At 54.9% G+C, this 18263-nt stretch overlaps 1 protein-coding gene and 1 non-coding gene across 2 annotated transcripts; both read left to right on the top strand.

The window, feature by feature from the left end:
• Window positions 1-1312: 1312 nt before the first annotated feature.
• Window positions 1313-1419, top strand: LOC118586425. The gene has a single exon (XR_004945319.1). It is a non-coding gene; the product is annotated as a U6 spliceosomal RNA (small nuclear RNA).
• A 5075-nt stretch (window positions 1420-6494) lies between these two features.
• Adamtsl4 (ADAMTS like 4) lies at window positions 6495-17675 on the top strand. Its single transcript, XM_036191575.1, has 18 exons — window positions 6495-6585; window positions 8794-8890; window positions 9272-9329; window positions 9571-9893; window positions 10037-10664; window positions 10801-10903; window positions 11698-11834; window positions 12204-12408; window positions 12610-12782; window positions 12925-13036; window positions 13135-13320; window positions 13478-13607; window positions 13903-14107; window positions 14362-14538; window positions 15771-15974; window positions 16065-16244; window positions 16669-16813; window positions 16953-17675. Exons 2-18 carry the CDS (start codon window positions 8871-8873, stop codon window positions 17087-17089), a joined length of 3123 nt encoding a protein of 1040 aa, XP_036047468.1. The 5' UTR covers window positions 6495-6585; window positions 8794-8870; the 3' UTR covers window positions 17090-17675.
• The last annotated feature ends 588 nt before the right edge of the window (window positions 17676-18263 follow it).

Below are 18263 nucleotides of genomic sequence, written 5' to 3'. Positions count from 1 at the left end.
CCAAGGAGAGGGGCTGAGGAGATGGCTGCATCTTAAGAGCACTGGCTGCTCTTCCAGAGGATCCGCGTTTGATTCCCAGCACCCACAGGGCAGCTTTCTTGTTACTTGAGTCCCAGGGGGTCCGTCATCCTCCTCTGGCTTCCACGGGCACCAGGCATGCACCCCAGGCGTAGACAACGTGCATGCAGACAAAGCACCCACTCACATAAAACAAAAAGAAGCAAATCTTAAGGAAAAGAAAACCGAGGAGGCCTCGTGGGCAAACTGGTTCCCTTTGTAGTTGTAAGATTTTGGGGAAATCTTCTGCGTTTATTTGTCTTTTCTTCCTTTTCCTTTTTCCTAAAGCAGAGTCTCAGGTTTTTCAGGGTGTTCTCAAACTTCTGAGCTCAAGCGACGAAGTGCCTCAGAGGTGCGGGCACATGCAGGCCACCACAGCTGGCTTTGGGACTCTCTGTTTGCCTGTCTATAAACAGACTAACAGTCCCCATCGGACTGAACTACAAGGACAGATGACATAATGTGTACAAAACCCTCACAGCTGCCCCAGGCAGAGTAAACGCTACGTCCACGTCTGTCGCTAAATTATTGTTTTGGTGCTGGGTCAAACCCCGGGCTTTGAGGGCACACGCTAAGCTCTGCCACTCAGCTTGGCCACCGAGCTAAACCCTGAGAGTATGCTGCTTTGTTATTAAGATTTTTTTTTTCAATGTGAGTGTTTGCCCGTATGGGACTTGCACACACACACACACACACACACACACACACACACACCCCACACCATCTACACCAGCGTTTACGGTTGCATGCTCTTGTGTAGGTTGCTCTGCTGTGACTTCATGGAGACAGCATTTCACCGCACTGCTCCGCACCCTCCTGAGCCCTCATCCTCCCAAGCTTCAGAAAGATGCCCCACGTGGTACTGAGCACTCACTCAGCCTCCTGTTCCCGGGGACTCCACTAGTTCTTACCTCTGCACCTGCCCACTGCAGAAGCAAGGCTCTCTGACCAAGGCTGAGATCAGCCCAAGTCTGTGCATCAACATACAACTCCAGAGGGCAACTTGACAGCATGACCACTTAGCAGAATAACAAGAGCAGGCTCCACACCGGGACCTGTGGCCTCCTGGCCGAACGGGCTTTCCGCCGGAAGCTGTTATTCACCCTGCTTGTGCACCTGTAGGCAGAGCTTACCTGGCATGTTGGGATTGTAGCATGCAGGGTATGTATGCATGCAGCTCGGGCCCACTGATGTTGTCTCTGTCCCAGAAGCCTGCAGCCACTTTCTGGAAGCTAGCCAGTAAAGAGGACATTCTGTGCTCGCTTCGACAGCACACATACTAAAACTGGAGTAACACTGAGAAGATCATCATGGCCCCTGTGTACAGGTGACATGTAAATTCATGAAATGTTCCATATTTTTGAAGAATAAGAGAGAGAGAGACAGAGAGGATGTCCTGTTTTGAACACAAAGGCTGATCAGTATGCTTCTGTTGTCTGTTTGGGTGTTATGGTATAAGATAGCCTTGGAGCCACGCAATGGTGACACACGCCTTTAATCCCAGCACTCGGGAGGCAGAACCAGGTGGATCTCTGTGAGTTTGAGGCCAGCCTGGTCTACAGAGTGAGTTCCAGGTCAGGCGTAAAGCTACACAGAGAAACCCTGTCTTGAAAAACAAACAAACAAACAAACAAACAAACAAACAAACACCCCAAAACCAACCAAACAAAAAGATAGCCTTGGCTACCCTGACTATATCCCATGTTCGGTTCCTCCTGACTCCAATTTCCAAGTGCTGGGATTACAGGCACGCAGTACCACATCCAGTTTGGTCCACTCTTTGTCTCTGTCTCTGTTTGCCCTTTCCCCAGAGATGCTTGCTTTCCAGTGAACACCTACTTCTTGCATAGTTTTTTTAATTATTTTATTTATTTATTTATTTATTTATTTATTTATTTATTTATTTATTTGTTATGTATGCAGTATTCCGCCTGCATGTATCCCTGCAGGCCAGAAGAGGGCGCCAGATCTCATTACAGATGGTTGTGAGCCACCATGTGGGTGCTGGGAATTGAACTCAGGACCTCTGGAAGAGCAGTCAGTGCTCTTAACCAATGAGCCATCTCTGCAGCCCTCTTGCATAGTTTTCTTAGCTTGTTCTTTAAAGGCAGGGTCTCAGCTCTAACCCAGGCTGGCCTGGGCCTCCTCTGTAGTCTAGGCTAGCCTTGGAGCAATCCTCTTCTCTCAGCCTCGCAAATACTGGGGTAGCAGGCATGAATACTAGGCCCAGCTCTTTTCTTTTCTTACTTCTTTGGTTTTTCAACACAGGGTTTCTCTGTGTAACCCTGGAACTCACTTTGTAGGCCAGGCTAGCCTCAAACTTACAGAGATCCATCCACCTGCCTCTGCCTGGTTTTAAAGGGATTAAAGGCATGCACTACCATGTCTGGTTTAGGTCCAGCCCTTACATAATCTTTAAAAAATAAAAATAAACAAAATTTTTTTTTAATGTTCAAGATGGGATCCACAAATTTAATCTTAGCCTTCATAAGTTTCTGAGTTGTCAGAAAGTTCCCTAGTCCAGGGAGCTGACAGCTCTGTTGCGCTTTGGTGCACAGCCATCTCTTAATGGAAAGGACTATTTGTGACCCTCAGCTCTCAGCAGTTACAAATGTCAAAGGCAGCCCTTCCCTCCAACTGCTCCCCTTCAGGCAGCAAGCCTGCCTGCCAGTCCTGCAGTTAGTGTCCTCACAGGTAGGGGCTTCCTTCGGACAGCCAGGTCAGCACCAAAGGTGCCTGGACTAAAAGCCTTTCCCCACCCCACGAAGCAGACTGCCTTTGATCCTCTGCCCTTGCTCTCCCTGGCCTGGGCACAGGGGCTTTCCCTGAGCAACAGCTCTATAAATACACCTCTAGGTTAGGACTGTGTGTCTACGGCAGTGCTTAGAGAAGCCACACCTCCAGAGAGGGGCGTTAACCCATTGCCTTCCAGAGCTCTTCAGGAAGGGACTCAGGATCTGAGCAGGGTTAAGGAGAGGCCCCCCAGGAGGTGTTTTGTGATACCTTTGTGGGTTTTTTTGTTTTGTTTTTTTGGTGGGGTTTTTTGTTGTCCTTTTTTGGTTTTTGGTTTTTGTTTTCGGTTATTGTTTTTGCCTTGTTTTTTTGTTTTTTCGAGACAGGGTTTCTCTGTGTAGCCCTGGCTGTCCTGGAACTCGCTCTGCAGACCAGGCTCACCTCCAATTCACAGAGATCTTCTTGCCTCTGCCTTCGCCTTCCAACTTCTGGGATTAAAGACATGCAGCACCACCGTCCAACGCACTTTGTGATTTTAAAATTTGTTTTGGGTATTTTAGTGACTTGTCAAAAGTTCTAAATTAGAGTACTTTATGACTCAGCAAAAAGAATGGGGGTGGGGTGGCTGGAGGGACAGCTATCCATCCGGTAAGAGTGCTTGGTGCTCTTGCAGAGGACCTGAGTTCAGTTCCCACCTTCAGGTCAGGCAACTCACAACCACCTGTAATTCCAATTTCGTTTGTTTCCCAGCGACCACCTGGAACCCAAAGGCCTGTTCTGTCCTCTGCAGGCACCAGGCATACACAGAGTATCCATACATGTAAGCAAAATACTCATACACATAAAATAAATATGTTTGGGGGGGCGGGGTTGAGACAGGGTCTCTCTATGTAGCTCTGGTTGTGTACCACAGTGACCAGCTATTTTTAAATTATGTTTGCATGTGTGTGGGGGAGGGTATTTGCACTTCAGTGCAATGCCTGCAGAAGGGTTGGTCAGATCCCTCGGAGCTGGATTACAAAGCCCTAGACTTGAGTTCTAGGACTGGAACTTGGGTTCTCTGCAAGAGCAATATGTGCTTTTAACTGTGCGCCATGCCTCCAGCTCCCTGACCAGTTCAAATGGGATTATTCCTTACCGCTCCTCTTCTTCCTCACCCAGCCTGTCCCCCAACCTTTTAAAGCCAAGCTTGCTTTCTTCCATCTCCTTTTCAAAAATATTTTCATGTGTGTAAGTGCTTTGCCTGTACAAATGTACATGTACCACGTGCATGCCTAGTGTCCGGGAAGGTCAGAAGAGGGCACTCGATCTCCTGGAACTGGAGTTCAGTTGTGAGCCACCACGTGGATGCTGGGAATGGAACCCAAGGTCCTTGCAAGTACTCAAATTCTGAGTCATCTCTTGAGCCTCTCCCTCTGGGGTGGCTTTGAACTCACAATCCTCCTGCAGGTCCCAGCCTCCTTAATGCTAGGATCACACTTATTACCACAGATTCATGTATTTCTTGTAACTCTACAAAGCACGAATCCAGAACACGAAAAATTAAAGTTTAAGCAGTGCTTGTCTCAAAAGAATGTGGGGATTTGCTGAGAAAACAAAATATGTATCTTCAATTTCAAATAAGGTTAAAATTCTGGTTTATCCCGGGACTGGAATCCCAGACTCAGGTGGCTGAAGCCAGAGGCGTTCAAGTCTGGGGTCCGTGTGTGCCTCATAGTGGGTTTCCACCAGCCTGTCTATGGTCACAGGCCCTGTCTCAATAATAAACAATAGTGTTCTGCCCTTTTCAGGGCTGGAATGGAAACCGGGCTTCCTGTGTGCAAAGCTCACTGAGTTACACCCCCAGCCCTAGGACTGTTTCAGATACACAACCATCATCTTTGTGACAGACAGCTCCTGCTTCCTTCCCCAGAGCCCCATGCCGACTCCCATGTGCTCAGTGACCACTGGCAGGGGCTGTTCTAACTAGACTGAGCACCTTGAGGACAGAGACTAACATCTGTGCCCTCAGCAAGAGCTACCCAAGAAGCCAGGCGGTGGTGGCGCACGCCTTTTAACCCCAGCACTCGGGAGGCAGAGGCAGGCGGATCTCTGTGAGTTCGAGGCCAGCCTGGGCTACAGAGTGAGTTCCAGGACAGGGTCCAAAGCTACAGAGAACCCTGTCTCAAGAAGAAAAAGAAAAAGAGCTACCCAAGAAATGTTAGGTGGGGCACCCAAGGGTCTCTGTAGACAATATTGCTAGTACTTCTATATTTGGGTGTTTTGACATTTTAGCTCTGAGCCTGGTCTTTAATGGCTGAGCTCCCCCCCCCCCTGTTTTTTTTTTTTTTTCTTCTGAGACAGGGTTTCTCTGTGTAGTTTTGGTGCCTGTCCTGGAGCTCGCTCTGTAGCCCAGGCTGGCCTCGAACTCACAGAGATCTGCTTGGCTCTGCTTCCTGAGTGCTGGGATTAGAGGCATGCGCCACCACCGCCCAGCCTGAGTCATCTCTTAAAATTTGTTTATTTTATATGCATTGATGCTTAGCTTACATATATGTCTATATGAGGATGCCAGATGCCCTGGAACTGAAGTTACAGACAGTTGTGAACTATCATGTGAGTGCTGGGAATTGAACCCGGGTCCTCTGGAAGAGCAGGCAGTGTTCTTAACCCCGGAGCCATCTCTCCAGCCCCCTGAGCCATCTCTTTAACCTTGTTTGGGTGTTTTTATTGTTCCTGAGACTGGGATGGTCTCATTCTGTGGCCCAGCCTGCCCTAGAACTTACTGGGTTTCCAGGCTGGTCTTGAATGTGCAGTGGTCCCCTGCCTCAGTCCCCCAAGTGCCCAGATTAGATGCATGCATTACCACGCCCTATGTGTTTTTGTTTTTCAAAAAATTTACAAGATTGGACAGGTGTGGTAGTGCACTAGGAGTTTAATCCCAACACTTCCAGAAGCAGAGACAGGTGGATCTCTGTGAACTGGGGGCTAGCCTGGTCTACACAATGAGGTCCAGGCCGGCCAGGACTTCACAGTACTACCCTGCCTCAAAAATAAGCTACCAAATAAATATCTTTAAAAAAGGCATACAGACAGAATATAAATAGAATAAAAGGCTCAAAAAGTAAAGGCGTTTTTCACCCCTTCTTCACCGGCACCCCTTCTCTGAGTCGTTCTTCCATGTGGAGATGGACAAACACTTCTAGCCTAACACACACATCAGATGCTCCCATTCTACAGACGACACTGCGGCACTGAGGTTGAAGGCTCGTGAAAGACCGTAGAGCTGGCAAGTGCTCAAGCTGAAATTCAAATCCAAATTCGTCTGACTCATAATTCAACGGGACATTCCTTCCGCTAAGCTCCGGGGTGTAAAATTTTATGGATGAAGAAACCGAGGCTCACAGACGTCCTCGGCCATCGGAGCCACACGGTTCACTGCCCAGCATGGGAAACGCGGAGGGCACGGCATGGGTTGCGTGGAGGAGAGGGCCTCGGCGTGGGTGGATCTGAGCTTGCGCAGGGCCACCGGGGTCCAGTTTGTAAATCCCCGTCCTGGTCGGCGGCTTGCCGGTGTTCTGGGGGTCTAAGTCCCGCCCAAAGGCCGCTCGGCCGGGGTCGGTGGGGTCCCAAGCCCCGGGGTGGGCGCAGGGACGGTGCCCGCGGCGTGGGTGCCCGGGTGGGGGCTGCGGCGGGCGCGGGGCGGGCGGGGCGCGGGCGGCGCGGGGCGGAGCCTGCAGCGGGCGGCGCTGTCCCCGGGCTCCCGGCCGCGGTGGCCGCCGCGGAGGGCAGCTGGAGAGAGCGGGCGCAGAGAAGGTAGAGCCTCCCCGACCCCCGCCTGGGCTCCGACGGTCACGGAACAGCGGACCCTGGGGCGAATTCCTGGGGAGGGGGTCTGGTCCCATCACCCGGGCGAGGGCTGGAGCCAAGATTCCTGTTAAGTCACATAGTGAAGTTGGAAAACATGCGGGACCTCCCTGCACGCCAGCGCCGCCCCGCTTCTCCCCGTGGGGCTCCGGGAGGATGCGCCCCGACGCCTGCACTCCGGGAACGCAGGGACAGGGTGTCTGGGAGGGATGCTCTTCCGACAGCTCAGCCTGTTGGGAGAGGCTGAGGGAAAAGACAGACACCTGTTGGGATGGAGTTCTGACAGGACAGCACCTCTCCTCTGCCAGCCCAGCCCTTACTAGTGTTCATTTCCCCCAGCAAGGGCTCACTGGCCCGAGGCCAGCCCGAGGGTGAAGGGTTAGCTCAGTGCAGGTCACTTTCCTTGATGTCAAAAGGCCCAGTGTGGGGTGTGACCAGAAGCAGCCCAGACTGGTCCTTACCAGGGTCCACCTTGACTTCGGGGGTACCCACCTCCAACTTCTGTCTTCCTCACCCTGGGTGTGAAAAGGGACAACAAGCATACATTTGTGCAGGGAGGGGGAGTCGGCGCCTGCTCCCCTATGCAGGGGAGGGTGGGGTGGACTTTTCCAGAGAGGGAGCCAGGCCTGGCCCTGGCCCCAGGAGCTCTCGTCACCTCCCACCCCTCACTTCTCCAGAGAGCTGCCAAAGCCAGCTCAGGACAGGATTATGTGTACTGGGTAGACCGCGGAGAGGCAGCAGGGACAGACCTGGGGGAGCAGAGGGAAGCAGAGGGAGGTGCAAAGGGGACCAGCGTCGGAGAAGAGACAGGTCGCGTCCATCACCTCTTCCAGCCTCAGGCAGGCAGGTAGAAGGTTGATAGGGGGCTTGAACATGGCTCCTTTTCCATCAGGGCTCAGTGGTTGGCCCAGCAAGGGGAAGGAGAGGGCTCAGTCACTTTGCTCCCTTCTTCAAATTCCCAGGTCCTGGGGTCCTAGGGATGGGAAGGAGCAGAACTTAGCTTTAGTTCCCTCTGTCCTTCGCCTGCCCTGAACGGGCCCACCTTGGCCAGCAACCCTCCATTTGGTGGTGCCTGCCATTCGGATCCAACAGAAACAGTGTTTTTCCTGGAAAGCAGAACCGAGATGAGATGATGGGTGTGGGTGGGAAGGGCCTCAGAGAGAAGAAGGGGCTGGAGGGCAGGAGGTGGCGAGAGACAGGCTCTGAGGACAGGGTTTGGAAGCCCCTCTCTACTCAGTGTTCCAGGCTAGACTGCACGGTGGACTTCCCGGGTAGACCAGAAGGAGAAGCGGGTGGCTGGGAAGTGTGAGCAGCTATGGCTGCATCTCTGCTTCCTAGGGGCCCAGCCAGTTTTGGCTGAGCATCGGAAGAAAAAATAAAAGGAAGAGAACTTAGCTGTACATGAACTAAGCCGCCATGAGCCAATGCCTCGTGGATGCTGGCACCCACAGGGAGGTTAAGTCACTGCCTTTTCTCTAGAGATGGAGCTATTAGCCCACTTAGTTTATCCCTTGGACAAAAAAGTGCCTGTGGTGAGCCAGATGCCCTGACTGTTCCTTCATAAGGAGCTTTAGTTAGGAGGCCTGGGGGAGTCAGGAAACAAATACTCGGGTTTTTTGTTTTGTTTTACTATTTTGGGGGGAGCAGGGTGGAGGTTGGTTTTGTTTTGTTTTGTTTTGTTTTTTGAGGTAGGGGTCTCCTGTCAGCCAGGCTGGCCTTGAACTCCTGATCCTCTTGCTCCCCATCCCAAAGGGTGGGATTAACGCTTTTGCTCCCACACCTGGTGCCAGGGGCCCTCTGGCTGGCCCCTCACAGGGGTGCCTGGCATAGCCTGCCTCCTCTAGGCCCAGTAACTCCGGGAGAAAGAACCTCCTGGTTCAAGCTGCCTGCGCACTGCCCTCTCCTCAGGCTTCCAGAGGAGCTAAGCCTGTCTTGGGCCGCAGGGAGGGACTAAGTTGAACTTGAAGGCTGAGGTCAGACTCCCAACCCCCCCTCGCCTCAGCAGATGGCAAAGACAGCGTTCCTTATTGCTCCCACCCTTAGGTCCTAAAGGGGTGGTGGACCAGTCCTCCCTCCACTCCGCTGGTGCTGTGTTGAGACAACCCTTCAGTCTCCCGGCTATCTGGAGGGGTAACCACTGTGCTTCTTCCTCCTCAGAGTACCCTCCGTGCCCAGATGCCAGAGTAGCTATCCTGTCCCCGCCCCCTAGCCCGGGGACAGTCAAGGGAAGAGCAATGGAGATGTGGCTGGGCAGGTAAGAGGACATGGTGGCCTCTGGGCCATGGTGCAGAGGACAGCTCTGTCTCTAATAGTAAGAGCAGGGAAGGGGCTGGGCGGTGGTGGCACATGCCTTCAACTCCAGGGGCAGAGGCAGGTGGATCTCTGTGAGTTCGAGGCCAGCCTGGTCTACAGAGAGAGATCCAGGACAGCCAGAGCTACACAGAGAAACCCTGTCTCGAAAAACCAAAAGAAAAGAATGAGAGAGGGTAGTGGATTGTTAGAAGGGCCTGGAAAGTGACAAGGAACTTGTACTTCCTGAGAAGCTGGCGACCAGGATGCGGGGAGCCTGGGTGGGGGGTGGGTAATGGCGTAACATTTCTGGCTCCGTCTGATGTCCCCACCCCTTGGTGTGCAGGCTCTGGCTGTGTGTAATGCCGCTTCTGCCTCTTCTTCGGCTCTGCCAGCATCAGGAGGTGAGTCCTCACCAAGGAAGCCACTGGCACTCTGCGCAGGCTCCCCTGCTCTGCCCCGGCCTCCCCCATTCCCACTGGGAGACTTCAGCCCCACGGCTTGGCCCACCCAGTCTCCCTGCCAATGCCTTCTTTTAGTTAAATCACACAAAACAGCTGGAGTCTGACCTACCAGTACATGTGGCCTTGGACAACTAACAACCCTTGAACTTTGACACTAACTCTGACCTTTCCCCCTGTGTAGCTGTTTGGACCTTCTCTTCAGACACCATCAGAGGAGGGCCAGGCCCCTGAGGGTCTCTGGGGACATTGGGGCCGGTGGGCCCCCTGCTCCCAGCCTTGTGGGGTGGGTGTGCAGCGAAGGAGCCGAACATGTGAACTGCACCCAAGCCTGTCCCTCCCTCCCCGGCCCCCAAGACATCCAGAAGCCCTCCGGCCCAGACCCCAGACTCCCCGGGACCCCCAGTCCCTGTACAGGCCGCAGCCTCGGGGAAGGGGTGGCCCTCTTCAAGGTCCTGCTTCCCAACTGGGGAGAGAGAAGCCCCAAGGGACTCAAGGGGCCCAGAGGTGAGGCCCCGAGGGCAGAGCAGAACAGGGAGGGTGGGGTACCAGAAAGGGGCAAGGGGGCTTCACCTCTGCAGGCTGATCTTTCAGGACAGGCATTGGGGAGACAGGCTAAGAGTGACTCTAAGTCTGCATCATCCTCTCAGGTCCCGGGTTCGAGACCCTATCAAGCCAGGGATGTTTGGTTATGGGAGAGTGCCTTTTGCCTTGCCGCTGCACCGGAGCCGCAGGCACCCCCGTAGACCCGAGCAACCCAAGAACTCTTCTACAGGGGCTGAGACCCTTCCATCCCAGCCTCCAAGCTCAGAGCCGGCCTCGGAAAGCCACAGCGCTCAGATGCGGCTTCCTGAGCTGCATACCGACCCCCTCTCTCCCCCAGCTGAAACCCCAAGGCCTGGAGGTGCTCAGACGGAGGTGCCCCCCAGAAGCAGTCCTGTTCCCTCTGACACAGAGATCCCCTCACCCACATCCTCCTCTGGAGACAGTAGGTCTTTCCAGGGGTCTCCTGGGCGGCGAATGCCAACCTCCCACCGTTGGGACAGTCCCCAGGGAGCAGGGCGACGCCCACGCCCTCATCCTTTACCTTCTGTCCCTCGGAGCAGAGGCCAGCAGAGCAGGGGGCACTGGAGACCCCCAGGGAGTTCTCACAGGTCCCCAGATGGCTGGCTGCCTCTGACAAGAGACTCCAGCCCCCTCTGGAGCCTTTTTGCTCCCAGTATCCCTGTTCCAAAGTGTTCTGGGGAAAGTGAGCAGATGAGAGCCTGCAGCCAAGAGGTGAGTTCTCTGGGTCCCCTGACCTGAGTCCTCAGCTTGTGGACTTGGACGTAAGGGTGGCGCTCTGTGGAGCTGACCCACCAGTTCCTGACCCCTAGTCCAGCCCGGCCTGATGGCTGTGTATCTGCCTCCTCAGCCTTGCCCCCCTGAGCAGCCAGACCCCAGGGCCCTGCAGTGTGCCGCCTTTGACTCCCAGGAATTCATGGGCCAGCTGTACCAGTGGGAACCCTTCACTGAAGGTGCGGTCTCTAGTCCCCCGGCAGGGCTGACTCAGGGTGGGGTGGCCCCCTCTTCCTCCTGTGTCTTAATTCTCAGTCACATCAGAGACTCAGCAGTGGCCTGAGCAGGGAGGAGCTTTTAGGTAGTAAGGGGTGGGTGGTCAGGACAGGAGGCGGGCTGGGCGAGGGAGCTGTCTAGAGATGCCTTTTGGCTGTGATCCAGGAGGGGATGTGAGTGTGATCAGTTCCTGGTTCCAGCAGGGAACCCTTGTCTTCCTGGTGTCATATCAGTTGCTCCCAAGTTACTGTCCACTGGGATTTGGGCCTATGTCAGCGTGACACCAAGACAAACCTTCATGGGCCATGAACTCATAATCACAGGTGTCAAAAACCCTTTTGAGGAAAGGTAGGATGGCTCAGTAAAGGAGCTTGCCTCAAGCCTGAGGACCTGAGTTTGGTCTCCAGACCCATGGTGGAAGGAGAGAACCCACTCCTGCAGATTGTCCTGACTCCCACATGAGCACCCCACTCCTATACACACTTTAACTAAACAACAGAAAATCCTTTTTGATGGTCAGGTGCAGAACTTCCCCTTTCTAGGAGAATGAGGTGTGAGAATCAGCAAAATTCATAAACTTGAGGCCATATAGCATAACAAAAACAAGAAACATAAAACCCCAGCATGGGAAACTGCCTCTTACTTCTCCAACAGCAACTTCAGGATGCTCCATGTGTAACAAAGGCGGAGTGGCTGCCAGGGCTCTGAGGTGCTTCCTCCTTTAGGGACCCCAGCTATCTTATATCTCATCCCTTAGTTCAGGGTTCCCAGCGCTGTGAACTGAACTGCCGTCCCCGTGGCTTCCGGTTCTATGTCCGTCACACCGAAAAGGTCCAGGATGGGACCCTGTGTCAGCCTGGATCCCTAGACATTTGTGTGGCAGGGCGCTGCCTGGTAAGGGAGGGCAGGTGTGGGTGAGGGAGGGCAGGTGTGGGGGGGGGCAGGTGTGTGTGGGGGAGGGCAGGGTGTTGGTTTACATATGAGTGTGTGTGCATATGTATGTATACACACACACACACACACACACCCTCTCCTTTAATTCATTATTATATAACAGTGAAAACACCAGCCTGAGGTGGCCACTAAGGGGTGTGTTGTAGGCAGGATCCCCCCAGGCTTGGCTAGGCCTCTCCAAACCTGGCTGGGGATGGAGGAGCATACAGAGCAGGGCAGGGGGTGAGCTGGAGGCCCCTGAGTGGAGTAGGGCCGGTATGAGGTGTGCCTGGCTTTTGTGTGGCCCCTGCCTCACCTCACTTTCCCCAGAGCCCGGGCTGTGATGGCATCCTTGGCTCGGGCAGGCGTCCAGATGGTTGTGGGGTCTGTGGCGGTGATGGCTCTACCTGTCAGCTCGTTTCGGGGAACCTCACTGACCGAGGGGGCCCCTTGGGCTATCAGAAGATACTGTGGATCCCTGCGGGAGCTTCCCATCTTCAGATTTCCCAGCTCCGACCCAGTTCCAATTACCTCGGTGAGAAACTGGACATCGGTTCTAAGTCCCTGTCCATCCTGTTTCTTTGGTCTGCCTTCCACAGCCAGGGGCCAAACAGGAAGAGGCAGGTGGAGAGGGTAGGAAGGTGGCTGGCCGAGGTCCCTCGGTTCTGGGCAGGTGGCATGCACAAAGGCTTAGGAAACTAGACCCCATCACTCAGCTCCGGCTTCTGTCTTCCAGCACTTCGAGGGCCTGGGGGCCGCTCCATTATCAACGGAAACTGGGCTGTGGATCCCCCAGGGTCCTATTCGGCCATCGGGACTGTCTTCCAGTATAACCGTCCTCCTCGGGAGGAAGGCAAGGGGGAGAGCATGTCAGCCGAAGGCCCTACCACCGAGCCTGTGGATGTCTATGTGAGCCTGAGGTGGGGGTGGGGCACTAGACTGTAGGAGAGGGAGGCCCCTGGGGGCAGCGCAGTGGGGGTCAAGTGGGGGAGAGATGTGGCCCAAGTCCCTCTCCTCGCCCCAAACGTTTATTTGTATTTTCTCTCCTCAGATGATCTTTCAAGAGGACAATCCCGGTGTCTTTTACCAGTATGTCATCTCTTCCCCTCCTGCGGTCCTAGAGAGTCCCTCCACGAAGTCTCCAGTCCTTCAACTTCAGCCTGGTAAAACTGGGATCCTCAACCCAGAAGAGGAGGGCGAGGCTGTCTGGGCTCCAGGGTGGCTGGGAGGCAGCTAATCTGGCTCCTGGACTCCCCTGCAGAGATGCTGAGGGGGGAGCCCCTACTTGCTTCAGCTCCCCGCCCAGTTCGGGCACCAGGTACCCTCCAGCGCCAGGTTCGAATCCCCCAAGTGCCCGCTCTGACTCATGCCAGGACATCCCTGGGGACTGCAGCTGGATACTGGAAGCAAGTGGGGCACTCTGAATGTTCAGCATCCTGCGGCAAAGGTGAGACTTCACGGCTGTCTTGCAGACCCCTCAGCCCCAAATCCCTGTTCTGTGTGTCGGTACAGAGTCTACATCCTGGATCGTGGGTCTGGAACATTCCTGGAACTGGCCTCTGAGCTCCTGCCTCCTCCCCTGGCTGCCCTCTTGTTCCCTTCAGGTGTCTGGCGCCCCCTTTTCCTCTGCATTTCCCGTGAGTCGGGAGAGGAGCTGGATGAACAGAGCTGTGCCCTGGGTGCCAGACCCCCAGCTTCCCCTGAACCCTGCCATGGGCCCCCGTGTCCCCCATAGTGAGTATGGTCCACAGGGAAGATTAGGATACTTAAAACACAGTGGCCCTGGACTTGCTCCCTGCCCTCAGGTTCTCACCTGGATTCTGTAGTAACTTCATAGCTCCTGGCTGCAGGAGCCTGTAGATTAGAAAGGTTGGCACCCCTTAGACTGTAAGGAGAAACACTGGCAGCCTCGTTCCCAGCTAGAAACGCAGACTCCAAGTGTGAGATACGCCTCTTCTCCTCTGAGGGCCCCAGCCTGGCATCCCCACACCTCTCCACCTTTTTCCCTCTGCCCCACCCATGCCCACAGCTGGGAGGCTGGTGAGTGGACGTCTTGCAGCCGATCCTGCGGCCCTGGCACCCAGCACCGCCAGCTGCTCTGCAGACAAGAATTTGGAGGCGGTGGCTCCTCTGTGCCCCCAGAGCGTTGCGGACATCTGCCCCGGCCCAACATCACTCAGCCTTGTCAGCTGCACCTCTGTGGCCACTGGGAGATTAGCTCCCCCTGGAGCCAGGTGAGAGGGGGGACCCTTGAGAAGTGGGCTCCAAAGAGCTAGGGCAGTGGGGGTTTGTTTTGTTTTTACCATTTTCTTTGTCGTCAGAAACTTTACAAACAGGACCGATATGGAACCCCGATATTAGTCAGCTAGAAGCACCAGGACGGGCCGCTTAGAGGCCTGTGCTCAGCTCTCTGTCTGTAAAGCCCTGGTTCTGTAGGAGGGCCGGAGGATGGTGGCTGATGCCCAGCCTGGCATTTCTCACCCTTCAGTGCTCTGTGCGATGTGGCCGTGGTCAGAGAAGCCGGCAAGTTCGGTGCGTTGGAAGCAATGGTGATGAAGTGAGCAAGCAGGAGTGTGCTTCAGGGCCCCCTCCACCCCCCACCAGAGAGGCCTGTGACATGGGACCCTGTACCACAGCCTGGTTCTACAGTGACTGGGGTTCCAAGGTGGGTCCCCGCACTTCTTTGGGCAAGTCAGGCTTCCCTGGTGTCACCGCCTGTTCACAACAGCTTGATAAACTTTTTTCTTGACCTAGGACCTCAGAGATAAGTGGGGAAAACTTACATTCACACCTGTCATTTTAGTACTTGGATCTGAGAGGACTGGCTGAGTCCAAGACTACATAGTAAGCTTCAGGCCACGTGAGCTACAGCAGAACCTGTCTTTAAAAAACAAAAGCAGGCTGGGTAAGGCAGCGCACACCTTTAATCCCGGCTAAGGCAGGTGGATCTCTGTGAGTCTGAGGCCAGTCTGCTCTACAAAATGAGATCCTACCTCAAAACAAACAAACAAACAAACAAAAACAAAAAAACTAACCAAACAAACAAACAAACAAGAAAGAGAAACACGGGGTAGAGAGGGAGCTCAGTAGTTACGCCCACTCCCTGCTCTTCTGGAGGACCTGGGTTCAGTTTTCAGCACCCACATCAAGTGGCTTATGTAACTCCATAACTCCAGCGCCAGATGTGGCATCCTCTTCTGGCCTCTGTGAGCATGTGTGACTACACAAACACACTCATAAAATAACAAAGTAACAAACACCACAGGGACTGGCTTTGAGATGGCTGAGTAGGTGAAGAGAACTGGCTGGGCAAGCCTGATGACCTGAGTGAGGCCCCCGGATCCTACAGTGGAGGAGAGGACCAACTTGTGTGCACCTGCACTCACACATTACACACTGGCTAGGTGTGGTGGCACATGCCTTTCATTCCACCACTGGAAAGGCAAGAGGATCTTTGTGAGTTCGAGGACAGCCTGGTCTGCACAGAGAGCTCCAGGACAGCCAGGCCTACATAAGAGACCCTGATTATTAAAATAATAGTGAGAATAAAAGCAATTACATAATGCAGTAATAAAGTTTCATAGAAAAATTAGGTGGGGTGTCGCTAAGTTGGCAGTGTGCTTGTCTAGCCTGTCGAGGTTCTACTTTGGATCTCCGGTATCCATAAACCAGGTGTAATGGCACACACCTGTGATCCCAGCACCCAGGAGGATCAGAAATTCAAGGTTATCTCAGCTTCCTACCAAGTTCGAGGCCAGTCTGGAAACCCAGCTGTCTGTCTCCTCTTACAGGCTGGTACCCCAGGGCATTCCTGAACTCCCTGGATGTGGGCCCTCCACATCTCAGTTCCGGGCACCAGCAGCCTCCCTTCACACAGGCCACTCTCCTTCTCAACAGTGCTCAGCCGAGTGCGGGACAGGAATCCAGAGGCGCTCCGTGGTCTGCCTGAGGAGTGGGGAGGCCGTCCAGGGGGACCAGGAAGCAGAAGCAGGAAGCATGGAGCAGGGCTGTCCTCTCAGAAGCCGGCCTCCTGACATGCGTGCCTGCAGCTTGGGGCCCTGTGAGAGGACATGGCGCTGGTACACAGGGCCCTGGAGTGAGGTCAGCTCCGGAGGGGACAGGAGGAAAGCCTGTCCTGGTGAGTCCCATGTTGGGAACTGAAGAGCGATCTCTCTTCTCCTCCCCTTACAGTGTTCCTCAGAGTGTGGGGCTGGCACACAGCACAGAGACATCATCTGTGTGTCCAAACTAGGAGCTGAGTTCAATGTGACTTTCCCCAGTAACTGTTCCCACCTACCCAGGCCCCCGGCCCTGCAGCCCTGTCAGGGGCAGGCCTGTGAAGACCGATGGTTTTCTACTCTCTGGAGTCCGGTGAGTGCTTGGCTCCCTTGCCCTGGGCCTCTAGCAAAGAGGGCTTTTCCCACTCAGCCAAGCCTCTCTCAGCCTAGGACAGCTGAGTGGACCCTCTCCATCTGGGATTTTATAATGTCCCTGGATAATAGTCCATCACTATCTTTTTTAAAATAAAGATTTATTTATTTATTATGTATTCAGTGCTCTATTTGCATGTATGCCTGCAGGCCAGAAGGCGGCGCCAGATCTCATTACAAATGGTTGTGAGCCATTATGTGGGTGCTGGGAATTGAACCCGGGTCCTCTGGAAGAATAGCCAGTGCTCTTAACCTCTGAGCCATCTCTGCAGCCCCCGACCACTATCTTTCAGAGATGGGGGGGGCGGTCTGAGGAGCAGCCCTGGGAACTTTGGAGAGCTGATCTGGTGGCTGTGGTTCCCCAGTGTTCTCGCTCCTGCCAGGGAGGCATGCAGACAAGGGAAGTCCAGTGCCTGAGTGCCAACCAGACTCTCGGCACCCGATGCCCTCCTCACCTGAGACCTTCCAGGAAGCGGTCCTGTAACAGCCAACCCTGCAACCAGCGCCCTGGTAAGGAGCTTCCCTGCCCACTCCCAGTAGAGGGGAGTTAGCGGGATCCGGGCAGATGTGAGAAGGGCTGGTGGGAACGGTAACACCCTTCAGGGGGGTGACGTCACTCCTGTCTTGTGCCACTGACCTCTGTCTGCAGATGACCAATGCCAGGACAGCTCTCCACATTGCCCCCTGGTGGTACAGGCCCGGCTCTGCGTCTACCCCTACTACACAGCTACCTGCTGCCGCTCTTGTGCGCACGTCCTGGAGCGGTCCCAGCTGGAGCCTGCTTGAAATGGGTCCAAGAGGTCCTTTCTTCAGCCACCACTGGCCAGCCACTGACTAGCCCACTCTGTAGCCTCTGACTTTTCGCCTGGTCTGTGTCGCCAGAGATGGCCTCCGCTGTGAGAGGGGAAGGTGCCTGCTGACCTGCTGCTGGGTTTGGACTCCAGCGTGGCGCCCCGAGACGTGCGCCTGGTCTCCCTGGGTGTGTCACTTCCTCAGAAGCAGACTGAGGAAGAGCGGGAGGTGGGCGACACTTGTTTCCCGGATGCTTTCTGGGCTCCATTTCCAGACTAGTCTGAGCTACTTAGACTGCGCCCGTAGGTTCCAATCTTGTGTCCCAATCCTCTTTCCAGGTCAGGCCTCACCCCTGCGCTGCCCTGTGTTCCTACCCCTCTCTTCCCTAGCCTGTACCCCTACCTCCCCACTAGCTAGGGGACCCCTGCTGCTGCTTTACCTTGCCCAGGAAGGACCACACCTCTCCAGAGCAGGGACCAGTCGTGAGGATGATAAAGGAGTGAGACGTCAGCTTAAGACACCCCAGCCCCCAGGTCACACCGAAAGTGACGGCCATCCCAGAACTAATTTATTTTTTATTAAAGTGGATTGTGACAATAACGCTCTCCGTTATCCTCAGTACGGTGTGGGGCGGGCACAGCACTGAGGGATGGGAGGAGGCAGGGCCGTGGCGAGGCGTCGGAGCAGCCCGGCTCTGGCTGGGGACCCTGTCCGGCCCTGGGACGGCAGACGCCTCGTCGGCCACTAGAGGGCACTACCTCTCCCGGTTTAGGAGCAGTGATGGGCGCCGGGATCCCAGCAGAGCCTGCGGTGGCTTTGGGGTAGGCTCCTCCTCTAGTCTCCAGGCATCCGGCAGGACTCTCCGACCGGGTCCTCGGGCCTTGGCCCCAGCTCTTCTTGAACCCGCTTCTTCCCAGTGAAATGCTTGCCTTAGCGCTCCCCGTGGGCGCCCGCGGCCGTGACTCTGCCCCCTCCCCTTGCTCAGCAGAGCCCCGCCTGGTGCTCCCGGACTGCAGGAGGAGGGAGGAGGGAGGCGGGGCCAAGGCAGTAACGGATGTCCTGCCAGAGACACATTCCTCAGAGATGTCTCACCAGGCCTCCTCCCTCCTCCCCGCCCTGTGTTTCTTTCAAAGTAAATAACTTGCTAAAGGTGATGTGAAGGGTCAGC

This window comes from Onychomys torridus, chromosome 6 (genome assembly GCF_903995425.1).
Source record: "Onychomys torridus chromosome 6, mOncTor1.1, whole genome shotgun sequence".
In the NCBI taxonomy this organism is placed as follows: Eukaryota; Metazoa; Chordata; class Mammalia; order Rodentia; family Cricetidae; genus Onychomys; species Onychomys torridus.
This window is presented reverse-complemented; position numbering and strand designations above follow the sequence as displayed.